General features: G+C 45.5%; 1 protein-coding gene across 2 annotated transcripts in view; it reads right to left on the bottom strand.

The window, feature by feature from the left end:
• GRB7 (growth factor receptor bound protein 7) overlaps positions 1 to 26,395 on the bottom strand; it is a 437,163-nt gene that overhangs the window by 318,871 nt on the left and 91,897 nt on the right. For both annotated transcript variants that reach the window (XM_068262979.1, XM_068262980.1), the window contains one exon: positions 22,597 to 22,666. In XM_068262979.1, the coding sequence (XP_068119080.1) occupies positions 22,597 to 22,666 (70 nt within the window). The remainder of the gene's footprint in view (positions 1 to 22,596; positions 22,667 to 26,395) is intronic.

Genomic DNA, 26,395 nt, shown 5'->3' with positions numbered 1-26,395 from the left:
AGAAATGACTGGGCCCATAGTAAAAAATTTTTTATGGGACCAACCCCCCCCACCGCAACCTTCCAACCCCACGGTCCTCTCACCCAAACATTCCTCCAGGACCCTCCACCCCAACCTTCCCACACCCCTCTAAGTACAGTATAAGTAGCCACGTCTAAAGGTGTCCCCAGTTAAGGTAGTAGTCAGGGGCGTAACTAGAAATCACTGGGCCCCCTTGTAAAATTTGGATGGGTCCCCACATAGGTGCCAAATAATCGTAATGGGGCAGTGTTTCTCTATAAAATAATTGTAATGGGACAGCGTTTCACCATAAAATAATTGTAATGCAGCAATGTTTCACCATAAAATAATCGCAATGTGTGCAGTATTTCCCCAGAAATTTATCGTAAAGTGGACATCAATTAACCAGAAAATAATCGCAATGTGGGCATCATTTCACCAGAAAATGATCGCAATGTGGGCAGCATTTCACCAGAAAATAATCGCAGTGTGGGCATCATTTCACCAGAAAATAATCGCAATGTGGGCATCGTTTAACCAGAAAATAATTGCAATGTGGGCATAATTTCACCAGAAAATAATCGCAATGTGGGTATAATTTCACCAGAAAATAATCGCAATGTGGGCATCATTTAACCAGAAAATAATCGCAAAGTGGGCATAATTTACCAAAAAATAATCACAATGTGGACATCATTTCACCAGAAAATAATCGCAATGTGTGCATCATTTCACCAGAAAATAATCGCAATGTGGGCATCATATAACCGCAACGTGGGCAGCGTTTCACCAGAAAATAATCGCAATGTGGTCTATCTCTGACAGTCTGACTAACACATTCTTACAGATCCTGCAGCTTGCTTCGGCTCCCGCTGTCACTCTGCGGCGTGGGTTGGGTCGCCCCTCGCTCAGGTCCACCGTCCAGGCCAGGGCACACCTCTCCGGCTCTGAGCCACAGTCCTCCTCTGACTGTCTGTGCCGCCCGTCACTCTTCCTTCCTCCCTGGCTGGTCGCCGGAACTATAAAGTAATTGTCGGGTCCAGTCAGGGAGTAAATTAATGTGCCGGCAGTAGTCCTCCTCCTTACCAGCTTTACTGGTTAGCAGGACTCGGGGAGCGAGGGGGGCCAGTGGGGCCCGCTTTCGTTATAATTATCGGAGGGGGGCCGGCTTTATTATAATATAATAAAAAAAAAGTTGTAACGATTGGTGTCAGCTAAACAGCTTTTCTGATTATTGGTGATCTGCAGTATCACCAATAATACAGATTCTATACCTGATTATGTGGTGATCTGCAGAATCACCAATAATGCTAGTATAGCCAGACACAGGACTACCAATGTGAGTAGTGTGACGAATATTACGGAAAGTTGTGCGCAAAATCGCAATCGATTTTCGCATGGTCGTGCACAGTCACTGTCAGCCCTGGGTAGGATAACAAATACCTTTCTTTGCTCTTCTTCTGAGAGCATTGCAGGAGTACAGTAGCCTCCCCCACATCCTGTGTCAGGAAAGAATGTCACACGTGGCTAGCTTCCCTGGGGAGAAGCCATTTGGCTACACAGCTCATCTTTCCCCAAAAGAAAAACCTCCTTAAACTGGTTGAGATTCAAATTTCCCTCCAAAAACTCATAGCCTCACACAAAGGGAACGTTAACTTATTAATAATTCAAAATAGGTTTGGCACAGCAAAACCAAAATTACATTTCCTGATACCTAGGAAACAGGTCTATAATTCACATGAATCATCATTCTCTAGCTATCAGGAATCAATTGAGAAACCACTTTATCCGGCATGCGTAGAGCAAATTCGTTAGACTAGGCATGTATAGCCTCATTTAATACAGAGTCGCATGCTGCTTATGAATATGGGCTCGGATTTGCGATACACTAATTTTGGGCCGAGTCACACAAATTATTAATAAATTGGTACATTTCTTGCTCTAAGTCTGAGGGTGGCAACCTGGCTTCCAGGAGGGAACCCTGCCTTAAACACACCTACTTTCCAGGTAGTGACCGCCCCAAAACTGAGGTCAGTAAAAAGTGTTTGCGAGGAACTCCGCCTCAGTTCTTCAATTTCCATCTATCAGGGAAGGCAGACATGTGCTTAAGGAGAACCGAGCGCATGTTGTGTACAAAGACTTTTAACCTGAATGCCTACTTTAAACTGGACTATTTTCTTCATTCTTCAAATGGACTGCTCAGCTAACTAAGAACTTTCTGATTTTATTCCTTTTTATTTTTTAAGCTCTGTGTTTTATATGTTAATAGGTGTATATAACTGTATGTAATGCATTTGTGTTATTAAACGTTTAAAAATCGTTTAGCGGTTATGACCTGTTGCTGAACATACACAATCGTACCTATTCTCCTGAACTCACTACCCTGTGTTTAATAGAAGTATACATTTAAAACCCGTATGCGTGAATCCGGCTCAGATAGTCAGATCTGACCCAGGTTCCTGCATACTGCTAAGGGTTAATAGAGCGTTCTCCAAATCCTAGTATAATTACAGTAGCGGGCTGTGTAACTCGCTTGGTGGCAGATCTTTGAATTGTATGTGTGTGGAGTGATTCGGTTGGTATCAGAACGCTCCCTTCGTGAGTCAGTTCATCAAATTGAGAACGCGGGTTACCCTTCGTGATGAACAAATGACCGTGTGAGAGGATTTCTGACGCTGATCGACTGACCCACCCGCAGACCGGCCTAGCGGTCTGTGACATTGTTTGGCAGCTTACTGGGATTTGTGTATGTTCAGAACATTAACGGCAACGTTATTTGATTAACCTGCCAGAACAGATCAAAAATCTGTGGTCGATAACCGGTGCATTACCATTTATATAGACTAAACGTGTAGCACAGAGTTCCCCCCCCCAATCTCTTTTGCTATCCTATCTTTTATTTGGCAAAAATGGCTGCAGCAAGATACAAGAAAATGTCAGTGGCAGACCTAGTAAACTTGTGTGAGGAAAAAGGCATTGTGACTTATAGAAAAAAGAAATCCCAATTGATCGAGGACTTGTTGCGACTGAATACCCAGCCGGAGCAGATGCTGGGAGAGCACACTCCTGGTTCAGACGGTGCTGTAACTGGGGCAGAGGAAAGTGAGCGGTTGGAGCAAAGCAACCCACTTCCAGACCCAGAGGAAAACGGTACCGCGTCTGAACCGGTCGCTGTAACTGCTGAGGAGCATGGTGGCCGGCAGGAGCCTGCCCATGCCAACCTGTTCTGTGTTCTTGATGCTGGAATGCAACCTGGATTACAAAGGCTGTTGGAGACAAATCCTGAGCTGTACATGCAGATTGTCAGAGAAAACGCTGACCGGGCAGAACGCCGGGAGCAGGCAGAACGGGAAGCCTCCGAGCGCCGGTGGTTTGCTGAGAGAGAAGCGGAAAGAGAGGAAAGAGCAGCCGCACACAGACATGACCTTGAAATGGCCAACCTGCGAGCGCAAGGCCAAAATCCCTCACAAAGTGCTCCGGAACCCCGGCCCACAGCAGGCCCGTTTGGGACTACAAAGTTTAAATTCCCAGAAATGGAGAAGGGAACCGACCCGGACACTTATTTACACTCATTTGAAAAGACTTGCCGTCAGCATCATCTGCCCCAGGAGCAGTGGGCGAGATATCTGACACCCAACTTGCGGGACAAAGCACTTGAGGCGTTTGTGGACTTACCCGCTGAGAAAGACAATGACTATGAGGCGATAAAAGCTGCAATTATCGCCAAATACCAGCTGACCCCAGAGGTCTATTGCAAAAAGTTTCGCTCCCTGCAGAAAGGCCACACCGACTCTTACACCGACCTGGAGAGTCGCCTGCTGACCGTGTTCAGGCAGTGGTCGCGGGGCCTCAAAAAAGACTCTCACCAAGGTCTGGAGGACCTCATCGTGCAGGAGCAGTTGCTGAACTGCTGCACTCCAGATGTCCGGCAGTTTGTCTTGGAGCGGAAGCCTGAATCCGCCAAAGCTGCCGCAGAACTTGCAGACACTTTTGTGGCCACCCGTGTGCCGGACAGCCGCAAACCTCCAGTCCCGAGCTGGAGAGGGGGGAGACCTATGCAACCCAGCTCTCCTCCCCCTGCGAACCGTGGGAATCGGGTCCCACAGCCACAGAGGCCAGATGCTGCACCTGCTACTTCTTCGCCTGATGCCACATATGTTCCGAAGTGTTACCACTGTGGACAGCAAGGACACCTCAAGTCTGCCTGCCACGAGGTGAGGACGCCGTCTCCAGAGCCTAGCGCAGAAGTGGCTAGTGCCTCCTCTACTGCACACGCCGACCTCGTCATGGGAGCAGCAAATCCTCGACTTTCCGTAAATCATCAAGTCGTGGAAGTTAACGACCAGATCGCTGTTGGTTTCCGCGACACAGGCGCAGAGCTTACCTTGGTTCGCTCTCATCTTGTAGCCAGGGAGAATTTCCTGCCTAATGAGCGTGTCACACTTGTGGGAGTTGGTGGCACACACGCACGCATCGCCAAAGCTCGTGTTGTTCTCAATTGGGGAAGGGGACGCCAGACAAAAGTTGTGGGGGTGATAGATGACATCCCAGTGCCTGTGCTGTTGGGCACCGATCTTGGCACCCTACGATCCTTTTATGAACCTGTGATCAACACCCCGGATTGCCAGTCTGGACCCACTAAGGTACTGTACCAGCTTGGGGTGGGACAGAGGGAGGCAGCCAGGGTAATGGTACCTAGCCCTCCTAGGGAAGGAGGCAAGGAAGCGGTACCTGTTTCTAATGGACAGCTGTCTAACCACGGTTTGTCTGATTCTAAACCTGTCACTGTTGTTCCAGATACCTGTGTACATGATGTGAAAAATGAACGTAACTGTGATGTTAATGTTGTACCAGATGTTGCTAATAGATTTCATGATAAATCTCCTATTACTAAAAATGATTTATGTTTAAGTGTGATTGCCTCTAATCTAAGAGGTAACAGTCTTGTTTTGCCTGGGTCATATCCGTGCAGGGCAGTGGAAGCAGGCCAGGTGTCAGAGCAGGCAGCTGGGGGCTTAGACCTCCCCTCCTGCTATGACAGCCAGAGTGCTCCACCATTGCCTGCTGTTAACAAACAGCTGGTGGAGACAGGCCATGCCTTCCCTGTCTCAACCTTGCATGTCTTCCTCTTGCAGAAGCAACCCAGTGCAAAACTGCCCAGAGGTCCACCCTCTATCCTTCCTGGAGAAGGGGCAAGCCTCGCCACCCAGGTGAAGGCTGATTCATTTTTTAAAATGTGCTCTAATGTCCACCTAGGTTGTGCTGACCAAAATGTTGTGCCAAGGTGTAGTCAGTTAGAGCAGGGGTATGCCACGCTGCTTCCAGATTCGCAGGCTGACACCCGAGAGTCAGGAAGTGACCCGGATGTCAGCCAACGACTCTCTTCCTTACAGGAAGCGCTACGCAAACCCAGCCAAGCCTTTAGAGGTAAGCCTGTTGGTGTGCATCGCACCGTCCGCAAAGCGGGCACTGGGACACACCGGACCATGAGGCCTTATGCTTCTGGTGAGTTGTCCAAAGGGCAGTCAGATAAGAAGTCGAGAACCCGTTCAGTAGCTAAGCGGCGCGTAGAGCGGGTCTGGCAGACTCACTCTGTGCGTCCGACTGGTAGGGGGGAATGTGACGAATATTACGGAAAGTTGTGCGCAAAATCGCCATCGATTTTCGCATGGTCGTGCACAGTCACTGTCAGCCCTGGGTAGGATAACAAATACCTTTCTTTGCTCTTCTTCTGAGAGCATTGCAGGAGTACAGTAGCCTCCCCCACATCCTGTGTCAGGAAAGAATGTCACACGTGGCTAGCTTCCCTGGGGAGAAGCCATTTGGCTACACAGCTCATCTTTCCCCAAAAGAAAAACCTCCTCAAACTGGTTGAGATTCAAATTTCCCTCCAAAAACTCATAGCCTCACACAAAGGGAACGTTAACTTATTAATAATTCAAAATAGGTTTGGCACAGCAAAACCAAAATTACATTTCCTGATACCTAGGAAACAGGTCTATAATTCACATGAATCATCATTCTCTAGCTATCAGGAATCAATTGAGAAACCACTTTATCCGGCATGCGTAGAGCAAATTCGTTAGACTAGGCATGTATAGCCTCATTTAATACAGAGTCACATGCTGCTTATGAATATAGGCTCGGATTTGCGATACACTAATCTTGGGCCGAGTCACACAAATTATTAATAAATTGGTACATTTCTTGCTCTAAGTCTGAGGGTGGCAACCTGGCTTCCAGGAGGGAACCCTGCCTTAAACACACCTACTTTCCAGGTAGTGACCACCCCAAAACTGAGGTCAGTAAAAAGTGTTTGCGAGGAACTCCACCTCAGTTCTTCAATTTCCATCTATCAGGGAAGGCAGACATGTGCTTAAGGAGAACCGAGCGCATGTTGTGTACAAACAACCACAAAGATGTGTAAGACCGCACACTAGCGATGTCGGGAATAGGCGTGCAGCGGATCCACCCCTGTACCCACAGGGTATAGCGTGCAATTCCTCCAAAACGATCCAGCACAGCTCTTTTAATCAGAAGATTATTTTATTGGATCATAAAAATGCAAACATTAAAGCTGCATAGTGGCATGTTGTGTACAAAGACTTTTAACCTGAATGCCTACTTTAAACTGGACTATTTTCTTCATTCTTCAAATGGACGGGTCTACATGAAAAGGGCGCCGGTAAAAAAGGGCGCCTGGTGAAGCCCATATATATACCAACTTCGGCTACAAAAAAGGCGCCTGGTGTAGACCATATAAACTTCGGCTACAAAAAAGACGCTTGGTGTAGCCCATATAAAAACTTCGGCTACAAAAAAACCAAGGCGCCTGGTGTAGCCCATATAAAAACTTCGGCTACAAAAAAACTCTGGGATGTGTTAATTACTATTCCCCCTCCAGGCCGCCATGGATAGTGGGGGAATGAAATAATTCGGCTTACAGTGCTTGTAGCCCATATAAAAACTTCGGCTACAAAAAAAAAGTCAATAATATGGGCTACAGAGGGGCACCTTACTGTAGCCGAAAAAAATATGGGCTACAAAGGGGAGCCCGCTTGTAGCCGAAAACCTTGTAGCCGAAAAAATATGGGCTACAAAGAGGAGCCCACTTGTAGCCTATATCAAAACTCGGGCGCCCTTTTCTACACCTTGTAGCCCATATTTCCAGAAATAACATTGATGTCTATGGCGGCGCCCTTTTCATACAGGCAGCTCGGGCGCCCTTTTCAACCGATCCCCAAATGGACTGCTCAGCTAACTAAGTAAGAACTTTCTGATTTTATTCCTTTTTATTTTTTAAGCTCTGTGTTTTATATGTTAATAGGTGTATATAACTGTATGTAATGCATTTGTGTTATTAAACGTTTAAAAATCGTTTAGCGGTTATGACCTGTTGCTGAACATACACAACCGTACCTATTCTCCTGAACTCGCTACCCTGTGTTTAATAGAAGTATACATTTAAAACCCGTATGCGTGAATCCGGCTCAGATAGTCAGATCTGACCCAGGTTCCTGCATACTGCTAAGGGTTAATAGAGCGTTCTCCAAATCCTAGTATAATTACAGTAGCGGGCTGTGTAACTCGCTTGGTGGCAGATCTTTGAATTGTATGTGTGTGGAGTGATTCGGTTGATATCAGAACGCTCCCTTCGTGAGTCAGTTCATCAAATTGCGAACGCGGGTTACCCTTCGTGATGAACAAATGACCGCGTGAGAGGATTTCTGACGCTGATCGACTGACCCACCCGCAGACCGGCCTAGCGGTCTGTGACAAGTAGTGTTTGGTGCAACAGTAATGAGGAAGAGGAGGTCTCCCGAGGAGCGGGTGACTACAGACAATGCTGCAGCCAAGGATTACCTGAGGAGCAGGCGAGTCCGGCTGTACTGCAGCTAAAGGACACCTGAGAAGCAGGTGATTAAGACAGTACTGTAGCCAGTGGACACCTGAGGAGCAGGTGTTACAAACAGTGCTGCAAAAGGTGATCATCTGAGGAACAGGTGATTAAGACTATACTACAGCTATTGGACACCTGAGGAGCAGGTGTTACAGACAGTGCTGCAATAAAGCTTCACCTGAGGGGCAGGTGAATGCTACAGATCCCTCACCAGTGGCTAGGCCCACTGGCGAGGATAGAGAGGTCAGACAAGCAGAGTAGGCAACGTACGGACAGGTAAGGTACAAAGACAGAAGGCTGATTCAGTGTGAGTTCAGGCAGAGTCGGCAACGTGAATCAGATAGGCAGAGGCACAGAGTCAGCAAGCAGGAGAATAGTCAATGAAAGCAGAAGGTCATAACAGATAATACAATGTAATTAGTACTTTAAGCTATCAACAGAATCTGGCTAAGTGTGGATCCCCAGCTCCGACTGGTTCTAGCACACTTTGGGATCTGACTAAGGTCTGAGCGCTCACACGTAAGCATTTGCAACAGCAGACACGGAGCAACTGACAGTCTGGTACTATATGTACAAAGTTGCTCCGCAGCGCCGCCACAGCCACTCAGCCAATCCGAAGTACTGTTGGAGTCAGCTGACTGGGCAGATCAGCTGACTCCCCTTCTATTCGCATAAAGGTCTTGTCGCCTGGCGCGCGCGTAGCCCTCAATCTATGTGTAATAGAAGGACCAGGCAGATCACCAGCATGTAACTGCGCGGCAGAGGCCACCGGCTGACACACGGAGACAGCAGCCATGCCGCCTGTCTCTGCGGCGGCATCTCCGCTATCCCTTACAAAAGACCTGTGGGCCCCCTGTGACGTAGGGCTCAGGCGGGCCCCATAGCAACGGCTATGGTTGCTATGGCGATTGCTATGCCCCTGGCAGGGGAAGATATACAGCAGTACTAAGAAACAACTAGACAACATATACCCACCCCAGTTAAAAAAAAAAACATGTTAATCGATAGTTGTCCTTAAACGTCTAAAATCCAACACGTCTCCTATTGTAAAAGGCAATGAAAATTGTCTCCAAACAGGGACATTGCTAGGATCCTAAAAGGGGGCACAGTGGGTCACCAAGGAGAAAGGCAGAGTGCGACAAAAATGGGCTTGGCCATGGAGCGGATGTCGGGGAATGGGTGTGGCCATTATTTGGGCATAGTCAATTGTAATGTAACAGTGTAACTCAAAAGGGCCTTGAGTTTTTTTCCTAAAACAGTTAGGCAAAGTGACCCTAAAGGTAATTAGACAAAAGATTTTCCCCAAAAAACACACATATAGTAAGGCAGTATTTCCCTCACAAAAAACACACAAAAATGCAGCGTTTTCCCCATGATATGGTGGTCTCACATCACGGATGTACAAATGATAAATCTGCATAAATTGTGTGAGGCACATGTCATTTTATGGAATGTGAGTGCAATATTGTTTTTATATTACATTTTAACCTCCCTGGCGTTCAGTTTCTGCTGGATTTCTGAGCAAAAAGTGATCCAATTAATTTTCATAACCTTTTTTCTTGTAAATTACCAAAATGTGTCAAGCAGGGTTCTGGTATACATTTTGAGTTTAATAAAAGTTTGAAACACAAAATCTAAACTAAATTTCAAAATTGCTCCCCAAAATCTCTAATCATTTATACTTTCAAGCTGCAGCTGCTCAACCTGCACTAATATGAATGTAAAGAGAGATCGTTTGGCTGTCCAAATGCCCATACACCGCAGGCTGATTCCCGATCTATTTCGTTGAAAAAATACTATTGGGTAAGGTCCTTTATATCGTGAAGGATCAAAACACAGTCCTTTTTAAGGGCAGTCCACCTTGCCCACCATGACTAATGTATTGCTTTAGATAAGGACTCATATAGTTAATGCAATCTCAAGATCACCGGAAATTCCTTATAAAAAAGCTTTATTGACACATATACAAAACAGGTATATCCAAAAATAGAAAATGTATAAAAATACAGTTCTTGAATATCAAACAGTGGGTCCTCATAGAGCCAAAAATAGGAACTTGGAAAATGATTGTAGCTTTATGGGTATTTGTATTATTCAAGGCAACGACACACGTTCGTTTCGAGCTTTTATAACAATAAATATGCCCTTCATCAGGCCAAGATACCCAGCTCTATAAGAAAATCAAACAACAATACATTAGAAATCGCAAAATACACTTCCTCAGAGGACCATTAAGGATGGTCGCAAGGAATTACAAAGGATCCACCACCAGACAGAGTTTATGGCGTATACACCAGGTTCAATCCAAGAACCTTATACACCTAAGAGATTGAAATAGAGTGTATACCCAATGTAACACTGAAGAGAGAAAGGACTGGCCCTGCAAGAACCGCACCACACATATGTAGTAGAAAAATACAAAAAAGCCTTTATTTGTACCATACAGTGAATAAAACCATAAAAACAAGAGCACATAAAGAATGAACTGCCCTCAATGAACAATATATGGATCAATAACACACATGCATATGCGTGACTGTACAACAGAACACACCGGATGGCTGCAAGTGAAGAGGTGAAAAGAGGCTGGAAAAAAACAGTTGGACACCCTGTAAGAAACAGGGTGAAAGGATAGAAATGAGTTGGGGATGACAATCTTGGTCCCCTGTCAGTGGTTCAGACAGTGAAAAGAGTGCCCGCAGAGTAGCAACCCCAGGCAGCGTGTGTAAACAGGTGATGAGGACACTGGCCAGGAGACAGTGAGAAACGAGTGTGCAGCGGCGAAGCCGGGCTGCCTGGGTGCAGAAGGAAGGGTGTACAGGGCTGAAAGCCCAATCTAGCGGAAATCTGAGTGATGTGGGAGCCAGAAGAGGGAGAAGCTTACCGGTGGTGCTGGACAGGAGGGAGTGCGTGACAGGAGCCGTCGCGATTCACCGCAAAGAGCGGCTTCTTCCGGGCATGATGAAGCCCATTCAGCGTGGGGCTAAATAGTCGCATGCAATGACATGTGCATATCCCTCCAGGTACCATTATGATCTCACTGGACGTTGAATCCTTATACACCAATATAGGACACCATCATGCGGTGGAAGCAGTTCGATACTTCTTGGCCTCAACCACGATCTCCAGGTCCGAATTCAATGACTTCCTCCTGACACTTCTGGATTACGTGTTAAAACACAACTACTTCACGTTTGACGGTAGGTTTTTCCTACAAGTACATGGCATTTCCATGGGAGCCAAATGTGCCCCATCAGTGGCCAATTTATTTTTGGGCTGGTGGGAGCGAGAGGTGGTTTGGGGGCCTGGTTTCGAGCAATTCCATGCCCACATACTGGGTTGGCATCGATTTATTGATGACATATTGATCCTTTGGGATGGTTCTGAGTCTTTAGCCCTCAAGTTCATCGAGACACTGGGGAAAAATGATCTAAATATTGTACTTACCTCTCAAATGTCGTTGGAGTCCTTGGACTTCCTTGATCTGCATCTTTCTTTTTCAGACATGGGGCAGATTGAAACCACATTATACCGGAAGGAGACGGCGGTGAATAGTTTGTTACACTATGAGTCATTTCATACTAAAAACTTGAAAAACAACATTCCGGTGGGTCAGTTGGACTTCCAGGCACAAGCAGTACTATTGAAGGATAGATTCAGAAATCGGGGATATCCAAAACGTGTGATCGAACAAGCATACCAAAGGGCCAACAATACCAACAGGGAGAGGTTATTATACTCCACATGAAACAAACAGAGTGACTTGGTAAGGTTCTGCACACCCTACAACAGTAGTTGGAATACCCTGAAAGATATAATCTCTAAGCATTGGTCCATCCTGCAAACTGACTCTATTTTAAACAGGTACCTTCCAGCGAGACCATCAATTACTGCGAAGAGAGCCACCAATTTAAAGGACCAACTTAACCAAAGCCATTTCCAACGTCGACATAAGAGAAAGCCAGTGGTGTGTGGAAGTTTCCCGTGCGGAAGATGCAACGTTTGTGAAATGATGTTACCCACAAGAGAGGTTCACAGTGACAAGACGAACAAAACATACAAACTCAAGGACTACATCAATTGCCAGACTGAGGGGGTGATATACCTTTTATGGTGCCCGTGCAATAAGCGATATGTGGGTCAAACAAAAAACATGTTGAAGAGCCGAATTCAAAAACAAATGTCTACTATACGTCTGGCTAGTCAGGATCGTGCTGACGGTAAGCTATTGACTCCGGTGGCAGAACATGCCCTTAATATACATGGGGGTAGTACTCGAGGCTGGAGGGTAGGTGGCTTATCCAGGGTGTATCTTTCTTCTAGGGGTGGTGACATCACGCAATTACTCTTGAGACAGGAGACTCTCTGGATTTTTGACCTGGGTACCTTGGCACCGGTAGGTTTAAACGAGGAATTTTCATTTCTCGTTTTTTTGCATTGATTTTTGTCATTTGGCACTTCCCTTGCCCTGAGTTTGCTAAGTATCACTTGAGCTGTCACCAGCCCTCTTTTTGAGAGACACCCTGTGAGTAGGTGCCCTCTCTTCCTGTACAGCTTCACCTTCGTGAGTAGGGTGCAGCTTCACTCTCCCTATCCACCCATGTTGTGTGTGTTGCCTTTCCTTCTTTGCCGTGCGAAAATATTACACCCCTGTAGATCCATCACTCCCTTTGTATTTGTGATTTTTTTGGGGTCAGCATGCCTTGGCATATGCTGCACAAAATGTATTGTTTGGTCCACAATGGGGCTTGGGCTATGTTATTTTCAATGGGGTCCCTGGCGGTCGTTGGTGAGTTCGACCGTTGGTACCCTGTGACCAGCACCTGTTTGGCGTATTGTGTTAGTTACACACTGGAGTGGCACATTTTCGTCCATTTAGATGTTTGGTAGAATTTGCCCGCTATGATGTTTTGTCACTGTCCCCATGGTTTTTGGTGAGTTGACCATAGATTTCTCCATCCACTAGACTGTTCAATTATATGGTCTCCGCTGGCTGCTGGTCGTGCTTTTATGCATGACTATGTGGTCAACTTGGTTTCTTGAACCTTTTTGGAGTTTTTACTTACAATATAATCTATTCTTTTTAGATCTGGAGGTCTGCATTTCAAGCCTGGAGGTCCTCTGTCTTTGTGTGTGTCCTCTTGCCGAATGGAATTACTCTGAAGGTTGACTTCACCGCCACATTACCAACTCCCTAGCCCTTGCGGAGGATTGTTTTCTGGGGTTGATGGGGGTGATTGGATTCTTGTCTCATGGACTGACAAATACCCTTTGCATTGTATGTCCATTATTTCCCATATTGTGGTTCTATTCCTATCAAGTTTGTTTTGTTTGGTCTGCAATACCAGTTTCGCCCATTGAGTGTCAGTAGAACACTTACCTGTTTATATGTACAGATGCTTATGTATTCTCTGGCCATTTCCACCCACAATTTACCCAATTTTGTAATATACTCATGTATATTTTATGTTCGTGTCTGACAATTGTCCCTTTCTAGGTAGCCATAACTAGAGATTTGCATATTTAGTAATATTTAGATATTTTGTATGTGTCATACTGGTTTTTTAATTCTAGTGCCCGTTCTTTCCCTATTCCATGATGGCTGCGGCTGTTAGGGGCGTTCTCGAGGTGGGGACAGCCTTCCACGTCAATGCGTACGTGGAGACTGATCCCCGTGTGTGGCCACACACTTTTCATTTACCTCTGACTCCGCCCCGGCCGCCGTCATTTGACGCGTATGTGCGTCATTGCATGCGACTATTTAGCCCCACGCTGAATGGGCTTCATCATGCCCGGAAGAAGCCGCTCTTTGCGGCGAATCGCGACGGCTCCTGTCACGCACTCCCTGCTGTCCAGCACCACCGGTAAGCTTCTCCCTCTTCTGGCTCCCACATCACTCAGATTTCCGCTAGATTGGGCTTTCAGCCCTGTACACCCTTCCTTCTGCACCCAGGCAGCCCGGCTTCGCCGCTGCACACTCGTTTCTCACTGTCTCCTGGCCAGTGTCCTCATCACCTGTTAACACACGCTGCCTGGGGTTGCTACTCTGCGGGCACTCTTTTCACTGTCTGAACCACTGACAGGGGACCAAGATTGTCATCCCCTCCTCATTTCTATCCTTTCACCCTGTTTCTTAGGGCCTGTTCATACTTGCTGCGTTTGTAGAACGCGTATAAATTCAAATAAACGCAAGTTGAAAAACGCATGCGTTTTTCTTGCGTTTGAATGCGTTTTCTATTGCGTTTTGCACAAACACGTGACCCAGGGGAAAAAAAAGAATTATGGGAACCGCAGAGGAAAACTGACGCTAAAAACGCAATAGTACGCGTTTTTGATACGCGTCCATAGACTTTCATTGCGTCCGTTTCTATGCGTATCGCACAGAACTGCGTGCAGCAATGCGGATGAGAAACGTATGCGTCTCATACGCATACATGTGAACTAGCCCATTCAAAAGCATTAGGAGCCGTTTCTATGCGTTTTTGGTACCCGGACATGTTCCCTGAAAACGGCTAGGAACGCATATAGAACAGGCCCTAGGGTGTCCAACTGTTTTTTTCCAGCCTCTTTTCACCTCTTCACTTGCAGCCATCCGGTGTGTTCTGTTGTACAGTCACGCATATGCATGTGTGTTATTGATCCATATATTGTTCATTGAGGGCAGTTCATTCTTTATGTGCTCTTGTTTTTATGGTTTTATTCACTGTATGGTACAAATAAAGGCTTTTTTGTATTTTTCTACTACATATGTGTGGTGCGGTTCTTGCAGGGCCAGTCCTTTCTCTCTTCAGTGTTACATAGCATTATTGGCCTTTCTGCACACATTTATCTAGTGACATGACTATATACCTATTTGCCTACTTTATCATTTGATGGTGCTTGTCCATTTTTCTTGTTTATCTCCAGAGTGTATACCCAAAGCAAGCATTATAGTGCCTAGAGAGTATACCAGGATGAAAAATAGTACAAGGAGAGAGAGATCCCGATCTATTTCACCATGAAATCTCTCTGGTATATAAATGTACCCCCCATGTGTGCATTTATATATTACCTTTCCTGTGTCACCCACTGCGCAGTGCCCATTTGTTTTCAGAATCCCCCGCAGATTATTGTAGGTAGGTAGTCAGGTACAGGTGTCCCTCAGTATAGGCTAGCTAGGTACAGGTGGTGTCCCCAGTCTAAGCTAGGTGGGTACAGGTGTTGCTCCATATAAGCTAGGTGGGTACAGGTGTCGCTCCGTGCAAGCTAGGTAGGTACAGGTGTTGCTCCATATAAGGAGTCCCCCAGTATGTATTACAAGGCACAGGTGTCCCCCAGTATAGTTACATAGTTACATAGTTATTTTGGTTGAAAAAAGACATACGTCCATCGAGTTCAACCAGTATATATAAAAGGCACATCGAGTTCAACCAGTATTATAAATAAGGCACAGGTTTCCCCCAGTATAAATCTGTTAGGTGTAGGGGCTCCATAAAGGTCAGCTTCTTCTTCTTGATCCGCCCTGCACTTCCAGTTGTCGCTGAAGTCTCACAGCTACGATTGCTGCAGTGGCGCCAGGTGCCACTAGAGGGTGTCATACCTGTGAGACTTCATCGAGAACAACTGGAAGTGCAGGGCGGATCGAGAAGAAGAAGCTGCCCCAGGGGGCGGACGGACACTCGGGGACAACATGGAGGATCGGTATTACTGGCGGCGGCATGGTGACAGGCGGACAAGCGCGGATGGGTAAGAAAACCATCCACAGCGTTCTGCAAAGCATGGAGATCCAGCGAATGGGCAGGCGACTGAACGGGGGATCAGGAGCGATCAGGGGGTGGGGGGCACCGATACTACCTAATCTGTTGCTAGCTAACCTTTATGGAGCCCCTACACCTAACAGATTTATACTGGGGGACACCTGTGCCTTTTAAAAACTCCTGAGCGGCATGCTTCTTGCCCAACACAGTGTCGGGCATACCGCTCAGGAGGTTAATAAAGCTCTATATAAGGGTTTTGGAGGTGGTGGAGTAAAGGGGTAGGAAAGTGCACCCATGCAGGCTATACAAACAAGCAGAGCTGGCCTATGATCGGTTAGCAACTGCATCTGGTGAGTGTTAGATTGTGTTGCATCGAGGTGGAGGCACCGAGGTGATAAGTTTGGCACTCGATGCACGGGGGATTTGTAGTATTGATTGGAGTCACAGTTGCACTATCACAGGATTGTACATTTTTGCAAAAACAGAACATCACTATATATATATATATATATATATATATATATATATATCTATATATCTATATATATATATCTATATATGCATACTGTGTGTCTCTGTTCTCTGTTTTTTCTCTGAACTAGCATAAAGAAGAGAAGACAAGGAGTGACACGAAACACACTTATGGATTATTCATATTGGTGGTAGGGTGGTAGATGATTTTATTTATACTCTCTTGAGCTATGAAAATTGATTTACTGATGATTAGATGGGGAGAGGATACCTCGAGGGTTTTGCAAACCTGGATTCTTCTTGCTGTAGGAAGCCTGTTCTAAAAAATATTTTTAGGAGGAGCACACACACTTCTCTTTTTCACCTCTTTATTACCAGATTCTTATGGAATTTTCCAATGTGGCTCTCCAATTCCTTGATGTATTTTTGTATAGCTTAGTCAGCTTGTGAAACCCTCCATTAATCAGCTGCTGACCATCCTTTGAGACCTGTGTCTGCGAACACTCCCTCCCCACCTGCAAGACCAGTGCCTCCCAATGTATCATTACTAAGGCTGTATTTTCAAAAGATGACTGACAGCATGGGCTCCCAGGACTAGATATTGCACTTGTCCCTAAACAGCTGGACATATACCCTAACGGGAGCTGACCTATCCAACTAATTAATTAGATAACATTGACCTGCCACCTCCGCATAAATAATAAACCAAAGAGTAGCAGGTCAAAAAATACCAAGTTAGTTATATACAGTAAGTACTGTACAGACAAGCTTATTTGGCTATAGCTGAGAAACGGGTGGGTGCCATTGGGTAGGGTGATTAAAAACATAAGGGCCCGTTCAGACTACAAAATGCGGACCGCAACGCATGCGGACCGCAACGCGTACGAACGCACGCATGTCCGCGTTCGTATGCGTTGCGTGGCTGATCCCATCACTGAAAAGTGAATGGGACAGCCGCGCGTTTTTGTAAAATCTGCGTGCAGCATGCGTTCCCGGACCGCACAGGTCCGGAACGCATGCTGTGTGAACATCAGACATTGCACTCTATGCAATGTCTGATGTCGTGCGTTTTGGCCACCTGCACGCGTTTCCAAAACGCGGCTGGAAACGCGTGCAGTGTGAACGGGCCCTAAAGCTATTGTTCTTTTTTTATTTAGCAATTGGGCATGCTGGGGACAGCTGTACGTGCTCTAGATTCTCAGCTGAGACAATGCCGAGTTATTTAACAACAAATAATGTGCTTAAAGGGCATAACTCTGATTTCTCAGGTAAATAAATAAGAGCAAAGGCTAGTGATAGCTAGCCATGGAGCGCCTCTTCTTGGGCAGAATGCACTTCTTACCAGGCTAGCTACCAGACTTTTCACGTATTTACATGAGGAATTGGGATCGCGTCCATGAAACACATTCTGTATTGAATTAATCTACTTGTTTATCATTTTATAATTTATTTTATTCTCATTGGGAGCCTCCCATGATTAATCAGTGACTGCTCGAACTGAGATAAAAACATGATTGTAGTAGTGTAAAGCAGCATAAAGCATACAGACTTTAAAATTGTATCGACTGCAAAAAAGGCAATAAATAAAAAAAAAGTTACCGGTAATTAAAAAAATGTTTAGGTATGCTATAGAGGTAAATTAACCATGCATTCTGACTTTAGCCCATCTCATGTTACGCAGTAATTACAGTGATTTGAAGAGACACCGTATGCCAGGATAGCCATTGTGTTGCCATTACGCTAAGTGATTTAAAATAGCACACGTAGTGGTTTAGCGGGAATGTTGGAGTCTGAAGAGAGGTAATAATCTCCAAGGTGCACATATTGTACTATGCAATATTTAGAAAAATATTTCTATTTCACCACAGCGCAATGCTGAACATTGAAAACTGATTCCCAGAGATTTCACAGAGATTTAGCACTGCACTGTGTTTGGTACTCATGTGAGAGGCTCTTCCAATCATGTTCATCCCATTTTCCACTGCAGTGTTTCCACCACGAACCGACGAGTGTATGGGTGAGATTGGGATGTATTTTTGCGATTTATGTGAGGGGAAAAATATTTTGAATTGCCGAATCATGGAAAAATCGCAGAGGTGTGATTTCTATGTGATTTTTCTGTGCTCCTATACTTTGTATAGGAGGCCAATCCCATGAAAAATGCTGCAGGTATGACAATAACAATCTGGGAAAATCGCGTCGCAAATGCAGCACACTAATGGAAACTTCCTTGCGAGGTTGCATTTCCATTAGCCTAAAGTGTACCTCACGTTTTGTGATAAATGATGAAACGCAATTAGCAGAAAATAGCCCTGAAAGTTAGTACTCACAGAGATTCAGCCTTTTAGAGAATTAAACGGGCAGTATTATGCTAGCATCCCAAACTTTGACTTCCTTTTAATGCATCCCAAAATGATATTTGCTTTAGCTGCAGCATCTTGGCATTGAATACGATTACTTAACTTGTTGTCAAGGAGTGCTCCTAAGTCCTTCTCCAAGTTTGATGTCCTTATCTGTATCCCATTTATTTTGTATGGTGCTAGACCATTGGTATGACCAGAATGCATGATTTATTTCTGGTTGGACTAGAATGAATGGTTTTTTAACCAGACTATATAACTATGAAGGGGTTTATCTATAACTGAACTTAATTCTCTTAGCTCCTGAGGTTGTACGCCATCCGGGTAGGTGCCTTATCAGTTTTGATGTTTATTCGTGCCTTCACTCCTTCCTGCGTTAAGTATTTAATATTAATATTGGAAGATTGGGACCATTCCACATCTGTAATGTTTCTCTTGTGAAGACAGAAGCAAAGCAGGCATTCAATAGTTCTGCCCTATATATGGCCGTCTACGGTTGAATTCCCTCCTTCATCCTTTATGAGTCCAATACACTCAACCTTTCATGTATTTAGAATTGATGTACTTGTAAAACTTTTTTGGGTTAGATTTGATGTCCGTAGCGATTTGATTTAAAAGTTCAATCTTTGCCAGCCTTATTTATTTTTACAACTTATTGCACTCCTTATAATTGCTTAAAGGGGTTCTCTTGACCTTTTTAAAAACAAAAACTGCCACTTACCTGGGGTTTCTATCGGCCCCCTGCAGCTGGAATGTCCTTCCTCTTCCGATGCGCCTTTCCCTGCCTGCCGGCAATTTGTTTGTCTAACTAGACAAATAAAAGTGAGGCTACGCGGCCGTGGCTGTGCACATTTCGGTCCCACGCACGTCAGCGGGAGCTTACTGCGCAGGCGCAGTACAGGAAACTTCATACTGCGTCTGCGCAGTAAGCTCCCGATGACGCACGAACTAGAACGAGCACGGCCATGCAGCCGCACTTCTATTCGTCTAGTTAGATGACTAATTACACCGGTGACGGCGGTGGGGAACAGTGCATCGGAAGAGGACGGCGTGGGACATTCCTGCTGCAGGGGGACGATGGAAGCCCCCGCTAAGTGGCAATTTTTGTGTTTAAAAAGTTCAAGATAATCCCATTAATGCAGCCTCAGCCCCTTCCTGTTTTAAGGCCTTTTATAGGCATTCTTTTTCCACTCCATTTTATCTCTAACCTTTATTCATCCATAGAGGCCTTTCTTTATTCCTAGAAATCTTGTGGGTAACCTCTTATCAAATATCCCTTTATGAACATAAATATTTGTTTACCCTAATCCATAAATATATGTAGGTGCTTTTTAAAGGGACGCTGAGCACAACATAAAAATTAAATTTGGCCAGGGGACCTCGCGGGCTACGGGGGACAGGAGGAAGACCCAGGTAAGTTCAAATTTAGTTTTTATGTTGCGCTCAGGGGTCCTTTAAACATTCGCTTATGTTTGCATTTAAAGTAAATCTGTAGATGCTTGCATATAGTAGATTGGTGTCAATGCTATACACTAAATAGCCTTGCTACCTTAGTAGTACAAGCTGTTGCCATGAATATAGCCAGTGATGATCACCGGATGAAATCCGAATAGGTTTTATTTGGATTTCATCCGAGAAATTAAAGCACTTGTGCGGGTGGGCGAGGGCGGGTCAATCTTACCCATCAGACGTCTTCTTTGATCCGTCCCACGGCGCCTCCCACAATGCGTTCCAAGCGCTTCACGTGACTATAAACACTTCCTCCTTCAACCCGGAAGGAGAGAATGTTTGTAATCACATGACCGCGGCCAGGGACGGATCAAAGAAGACGTATGATGGGTAAGATTAACCCCCCTCGCCCACCCACACAGGTGATTCAATTAGCAGGATGAAATACTAATAAACCTATTCGGATTTCATACGAATAAGGTTTTTTTGAGCATCCCTGAATATAGCTCTGCTGAGCTCCATGAGCCCCACTGTTTAACAGGATGTCCTGTTTTGAAAGGCCAGGTCCCGCCTCCTTTTGCTCATGCTTTGCCTCTCTTACACATACCATGCCTTCACTAGCACTTGTCTCCCCCTCTCACCGACATCGCTATGCCCCCTCCTTGCACTTACAATGTAATTGATTGGTCTCTGCGCCAATACTGAGATCAGTTGGGTGGGCAGAGGGGAGCAAGTTAATAGTTTAGTCCATAGTCATAAACTACGGGGACTTGCCAGGGTCCAGTAGATTCCTATGTGTGAGAGCAACCAGTGTTGATCACAAGCAGATACGCAGTGTCACTGTCAATGGAACTAAACTATACTCACTCAGGTTTTTTATTTAAAAAGGCTGTATAATTTTTTAAATCTCAATACATATTATTACAAATTTCCTGCAAAATGTTTAAGTAGGGAAGTAGGGAAGTGACGCGGGCGGGTAGCGCAGATACGGAGGAAGCGGGGGCGGGGAAGCGGCGCTAACAGACAGGCATAGGTAAACATTGTGCTGGCGACACGCTGTGTGTCGCTAGCACTGCGGGGGGTATAGCAGCGCGCAGTGGGGTCCTGGAGGCACACCATGGGGCAACGGAGGCTGGTGTTAGTGTGCACAACCAGCCTCTGTGCCCCACTAACATAATTAAATCCCACCTCGGGTTCTCTTTAAAATAACTTTTCAGCACTTTGCAACTGTAAAAGTACCAAAAAGTAGGTGGAGAAGTACTATTAAAAATATTTTGAGTATTTTCTCGCATGTTGGTGGTTTAAAGGGCACTTCATTGACAATTTTGAAAATATCACCTAGTAAAAAACTAAGGAGAATATGTTAATTGCATGTGGGCCAGTGTGTTGGTAGTGTAAGTGAGACAAGGTAAAAAAATTAGAATAGAGGGAGGAAGGATAGTAGAGGGTCAAAATTGATGACATGGATGAGATATGAGTGGAATGGAGACATGGTGGATAGCACAATTGTATTATAGTGCACACTTGAATGCTTTTTTCCCATGCAGATAAAAAGTGCATCAATTACATTAGCTTCTGTGATTAAACTGAGTGTTTTCACACATGCAGACACACATGGGGCTTGATTCACTAAACCGTGATAACTCATATCATGGCCGTTTTCACGCACATGTTCGCATTTGCGTGTGCAATCGCGAGTTTTTGCGCGGAAAAATAATTTTTGTGCGAAAACTCGCAAATGCGCACGCAAATTCAGGATTGCACGCAAACGCAAAAGTGCGTGAGAAAACGGTCGTGATATGAGTTATCACGGTTTAGTAAATCAAGCCCATGGTGTGCAGGAAACACATACAGAAATGCACACAGAAAACTGACAGAGAAGTGTGCTTCCAGTCACTGTTCTTCCACTCACTCCAGTGGAGCAGTTCTTAGCCAAACTCCTCCAGCATCACTACAGTACACAGCACTTAGGAGGGGGTGAAGAGGCTGGGGGCAGGGGCAGCTGTAAGACCTTCTGAATAGGGAGAGTCTATAAATCCAAATTCTGAATGATTCCTTATCAGTGGCAGTGCAGATGCAGCCATTAGAACCATTGTGAAGAGAGCAGAAAGCTTTTTTCTCTCTGGAACTTTATCAATGTCTCTCAGAAAAGGGAAAATATTTTTCCCTGGACTGACAGTAACTTACTGCGCCTTTTCTCAGCACTGCACTCCAAGATACCACCTGGAATGTCTGTGGGTTTAAAAGGGGCTACCTTGAAGCTTAGTAAGATAGTGCAATATGCTATTCCTCTCAGTCTGTGACATTTTCACTACCTGTGCTATACCTCAAGGCTGCTAGAAAGCCAAGAGGAAAGGTACAGATCTCATGCTCACCCCAAGGAAAGTCTAGACATAGACAGTATACTGATGGCTACCATAGATAAAAAGGGCAGTCAACTTTGCAGGGAGGTATGTCCTTTGTTAGAGGCCTCTGCTTACCTCACCCGTAGATTTAATTTCTCTAGGAGAAAAAACACCTATCCCATACAGTGTGCAGATAAGTCCAAGTAGATGTTTACCAAAACTGTTGAATAGGAAGAGTTTGCTGCCAGCAAAACAATGCTTCAACTCAATGGAAGAACATCAATGGCTGTCCATAAGAAAAACCCAGTATCGTTGAGTAACTCTGTTGTACTCACCATCTCCCAAGCTGTCCTCATTGACATCAGAGTCCCGTGGCTCACAGTTTACCCAACTTTCGCCATTCTCCTGCAAATGACAACGGCAAATTCTTATCGTTGCCTAATTTGCATTTGGAACATTACACCATGATTTTCATTCACAGCTTTTTTTAAATGCTAGTTCAGCTTCATTTTTTTGTAATATATATTGGGGATTCATTCGCCAACAAAATTGTACATATTCCAAGCGTGAGTAAAGGTTACCTGAGTCATAGGACAAAGTTTTGCACATGATGCACAAGAGCACAATCACATATCATAGCATACATTAATATAGGCAGTATTTCATACATGCAGGTAAAGTTTTGTGTTATCCCAGTTATTTGCGAGTAGAGTTCTACACTACATTATGTAAAACTGTACTGCTTGCACAATTTTTACACTTGCACAGCAATTTTAGCATTATCTCTTATGCTTGTAAACAATTACAAAGCCTTACATAGTTATTTTGGTTGAAAAAAGACATACGGTATGTCCATCGAAAACAACAGAACATGGAAAAGTAGTGCGCCTTGCATTAAAGCCACGAAAATAATGCATTTAAAGAAAACCTGGATTGAAAATAAAACGTATGAAGTGAGACTCATATTTTTATGTACAGTTTAAGGCTTAATTCTAAACAGCAGCCATGACAAATCTGCCTTGCTGAGCAATTTTCTGACAGATTTACTGTCAGATCAATTATTTCCAACATGTCCGATCTGATTTCTGATCAATTTTTCAAACGATTTTTCATAGAAGTTAACGAAAAATTGATTGAAAAATAGTTCGGAAATCAGATCAGACATATTAGAAATAATCTGACAGTAAATCTGTCAGAAAATTGCATCGTGCGTACCTAGCATTAGGTCTATACAGAACGCATGCACAAAAGTGATTTTGTGCATGCGTTGCCATCGCACAATGCACATCGTGGTGCGCTAAAGCGCGGACGTCAGCAGCCGTACCAATCAGCAAACGTGTGCGTCATGCGATAAAATGTTCCTAGATGCGTTACATCACAACACGTGGGAAAGCACACCTGTCATGTGAATGGTAACATGAAAGTCTATGGACTTAGGGAGTACACAATATGCGTTGTGTCAAAATTGACAGTGTAGCACATAGTGTGAATGAGCCCTAAGGCCTAAAATTTAACTTTTATTAGTTATAGAGGGTTAAAACCTTTTGTTGTATCAATATAATCAGTTGTGGAGCAAAAACAAAACCTGTGGATTGAGGTTTAGTTGCTGATTAGTAGCCCCCAATAAAAAGCAATAGGGGTCACCTCAATACATACTGCTATATAGACAGAACAACACCACCCTAAATAAAAAATCCTACATGTTTAAACACCTTAAAATGGGGGATTCATCAGGGTAACAGAAAGGTGCTCGTGCAAGAGTGCCTAGTGCTAAAGTGCATTTATCTAAATCAGTGCTGTCCAACTTCATGGGCATGAAGGGCCATTTTTTTTTCAGACCCCATGGTGGAGGGCCGAAGGTTCTTGCTAGAGTCGCAACCCCCCCCCCCCCCCCACCCCACCCCCCCCAGGAAAAAAATGCAATTAAAGGACAATTAGATTGGCAGCACTTACCACAAAATGCAATTTAAGATGTCGGGGAAGTTGTGTGGCGCGCTAAAACCACGGGGGTTCTGTTGCGTGTAGAGCGGCGCGCGTATGGGTGTGGCCATGGACCAGAATGTGGGTGTGGCCACGGGTGGAGACAAATTTACATAAATTTAGCAATGTGGGACATTAGATTAGGACAGTGGTGGGGAACCTTTTGGAGGCCGAGTGTCCAAACTGCAACCCAAAAGTCACTTATCTATCGCAAAGTGGCAACAGCAATTTAAACTACATACAAACGTTTTAACTCATACATGAACATTATGGAAAATCCAAGTTGAAAATAAACTGTGAAGATAAACAATTTCATCCATCCTACTCCTGAAAAATGTGGGGTTTTTTAGAACCTCCCAGTTTAATTTTCCGTTTTAAAAAGCTAAAAAAGTAGGTTTAACGCTATTGTTTCATGATAACGATTTAGCTTTTCCATAGTCTCGCAGTTCGCAATCATGTGACCACCAACAAGACAAATTCAGCAATCATGAGGCCCCCAACAAATCATGAGGCCCCCAACAAGACACATTCAGCAATCATGATGCCCCCAACAAGACAAATTTAACAATCATGAGGCCCCCAAAAAATCATGAGGCCCCCCAACAAGACACATTCAGCAATCATGATGCCCCCAACAAGACAAATTTAGCAATCATGAGGCCCCCAAAAAATCATGAGGCCCCCCAACAAGACAAATTCAGCAATCGTGATGCCCCCAACAAATCATGAGGCCCCCAACAAGACAAATCAAGTAACCATGAGGCCCCCAACATGACAAATTCAGCAGTTATGGGGCACATAAATAGACAGCATTTCACATAAATAAGCAGAATGCCCCTTTAATATGGTAGACACCTCTCACCTGGCTTCTAAATTCTCCTCTACTGGCTGCTGTGCCTGGCAATAGTGTTTTGGGCCGGATTGGGGATGATGTGTGGGCTGAAATGCCTTGCGGTGCTGCTGTGGCCAGGCTGCCGGTGATGCTGTGGCCGGGTGAGGTAGTGACAGGTGCCCCCCCAGTTGAGGTAGTGACAGGTGTCCCCCCCCAGCTAGATAGTGACAGGTGTCCCCCCAGCTAGATAGTGACAGGTGCCCCCCCCCCCCAGCTAGATAGTGACAGGTGTCCCCCCAGCTATATAGTGACAGGTGTCCCACCCAGCTAGATAGTGACAGGTGTCCCACCCAGCTAGATAGTGACAGGTGTGTCCCCCAGCTAGATAGTGACAGGTGTCCCCCCAGCTAGATAGTGACAGGTGTCCCCCCCAGCTAGATAGTGACAGGTGCCCCCCCCCCAGTTAGATAGTGACAGGTCCCCTCCCCCAGCTAGATAGTGACAGGTGCACCCCCCCAGTTAGATAGTGACAGGTGCCCCCCCAGTTAGATAGTGACAGGTGCCCCCCTAGATAGTGACAGGTGCCCCCCAGTTAGTGACAGGTGCCCCCCCCCCCAGTTAGATAGTGACAGTTGTCCCCCCAGTTAGATAGTGACAGGTGCCCCCCCCAGTTAGATAGTGACAGGTGCCCCCCCAGTTAGATAGTGACAGGTGCCCCCCCAGTTAGATAGTGACAGGTGTCCCCCCCAGCTAGATAGACAGGTGCCCCCCCAGCTAGTGACAGGTGCCCCCACCAGTTAGCGAGCCCGTTACCTCTCTCTCCTGTGTCCCCGCTGGCCTCTCCTGTGTCCCCGCTGCCGCTGCTGCTGCCCCACAGCTCAGACCTCACAGATCGCGGCGACTGAAGAAGCAAGTAGAGCGCGCGCATGACACCCGCGCGGCAGAACGTCACATGCGGGAGTGACCAATGATGTTACTTCCGCATGTGACGTACTCCGTGCGGGTACCATGCGCACTCTGTTTACCTCAGTCGCCGCGAATTGAGGTCTGAGCTGTGGGGCAGCAGCGGCAGCGGGGACACGGGAGAGGCCAGCGGGGACACAGGAGAGGCCACAATAAGAGGGAGCAGGCATGGCGCCCATAGCGCAAGTCATGCCTGCATCCCAGGAAGACGAGCGGGCCGCAGCAGGTGGCCTGGCGGGCCGGATGCGGCCCGCGGGCCGCCAGTTGGACAGCGCTGATCTAAATAAACAATAATCATTCTGTCAGGATTCCTATACAAGGGCTTGCAATGCAAAGAAATCGCAAAGGAAGTAGTTTTG

The sequence above is a fragment of the Hyperolius riggenbachi genome, chromosome 12 (assembly GCF_040937935.1).
Source record: "Hyperolius riggenbachi isolate aHypRig1 chromosome 12, aHypRig1.pri, whole genome shotgun sequence".
Lineage (NCBI taxonomy): Eukaryota > Metazoa > Chordata > Amphibia > Anura > Hyperoliidae > Hyperolius > Hyperolius riggenbachi.
Note: the sequence above shows the minus strand (reverse complement) of the source record. Positions and strands in the feature narration are given on the sequence as shown.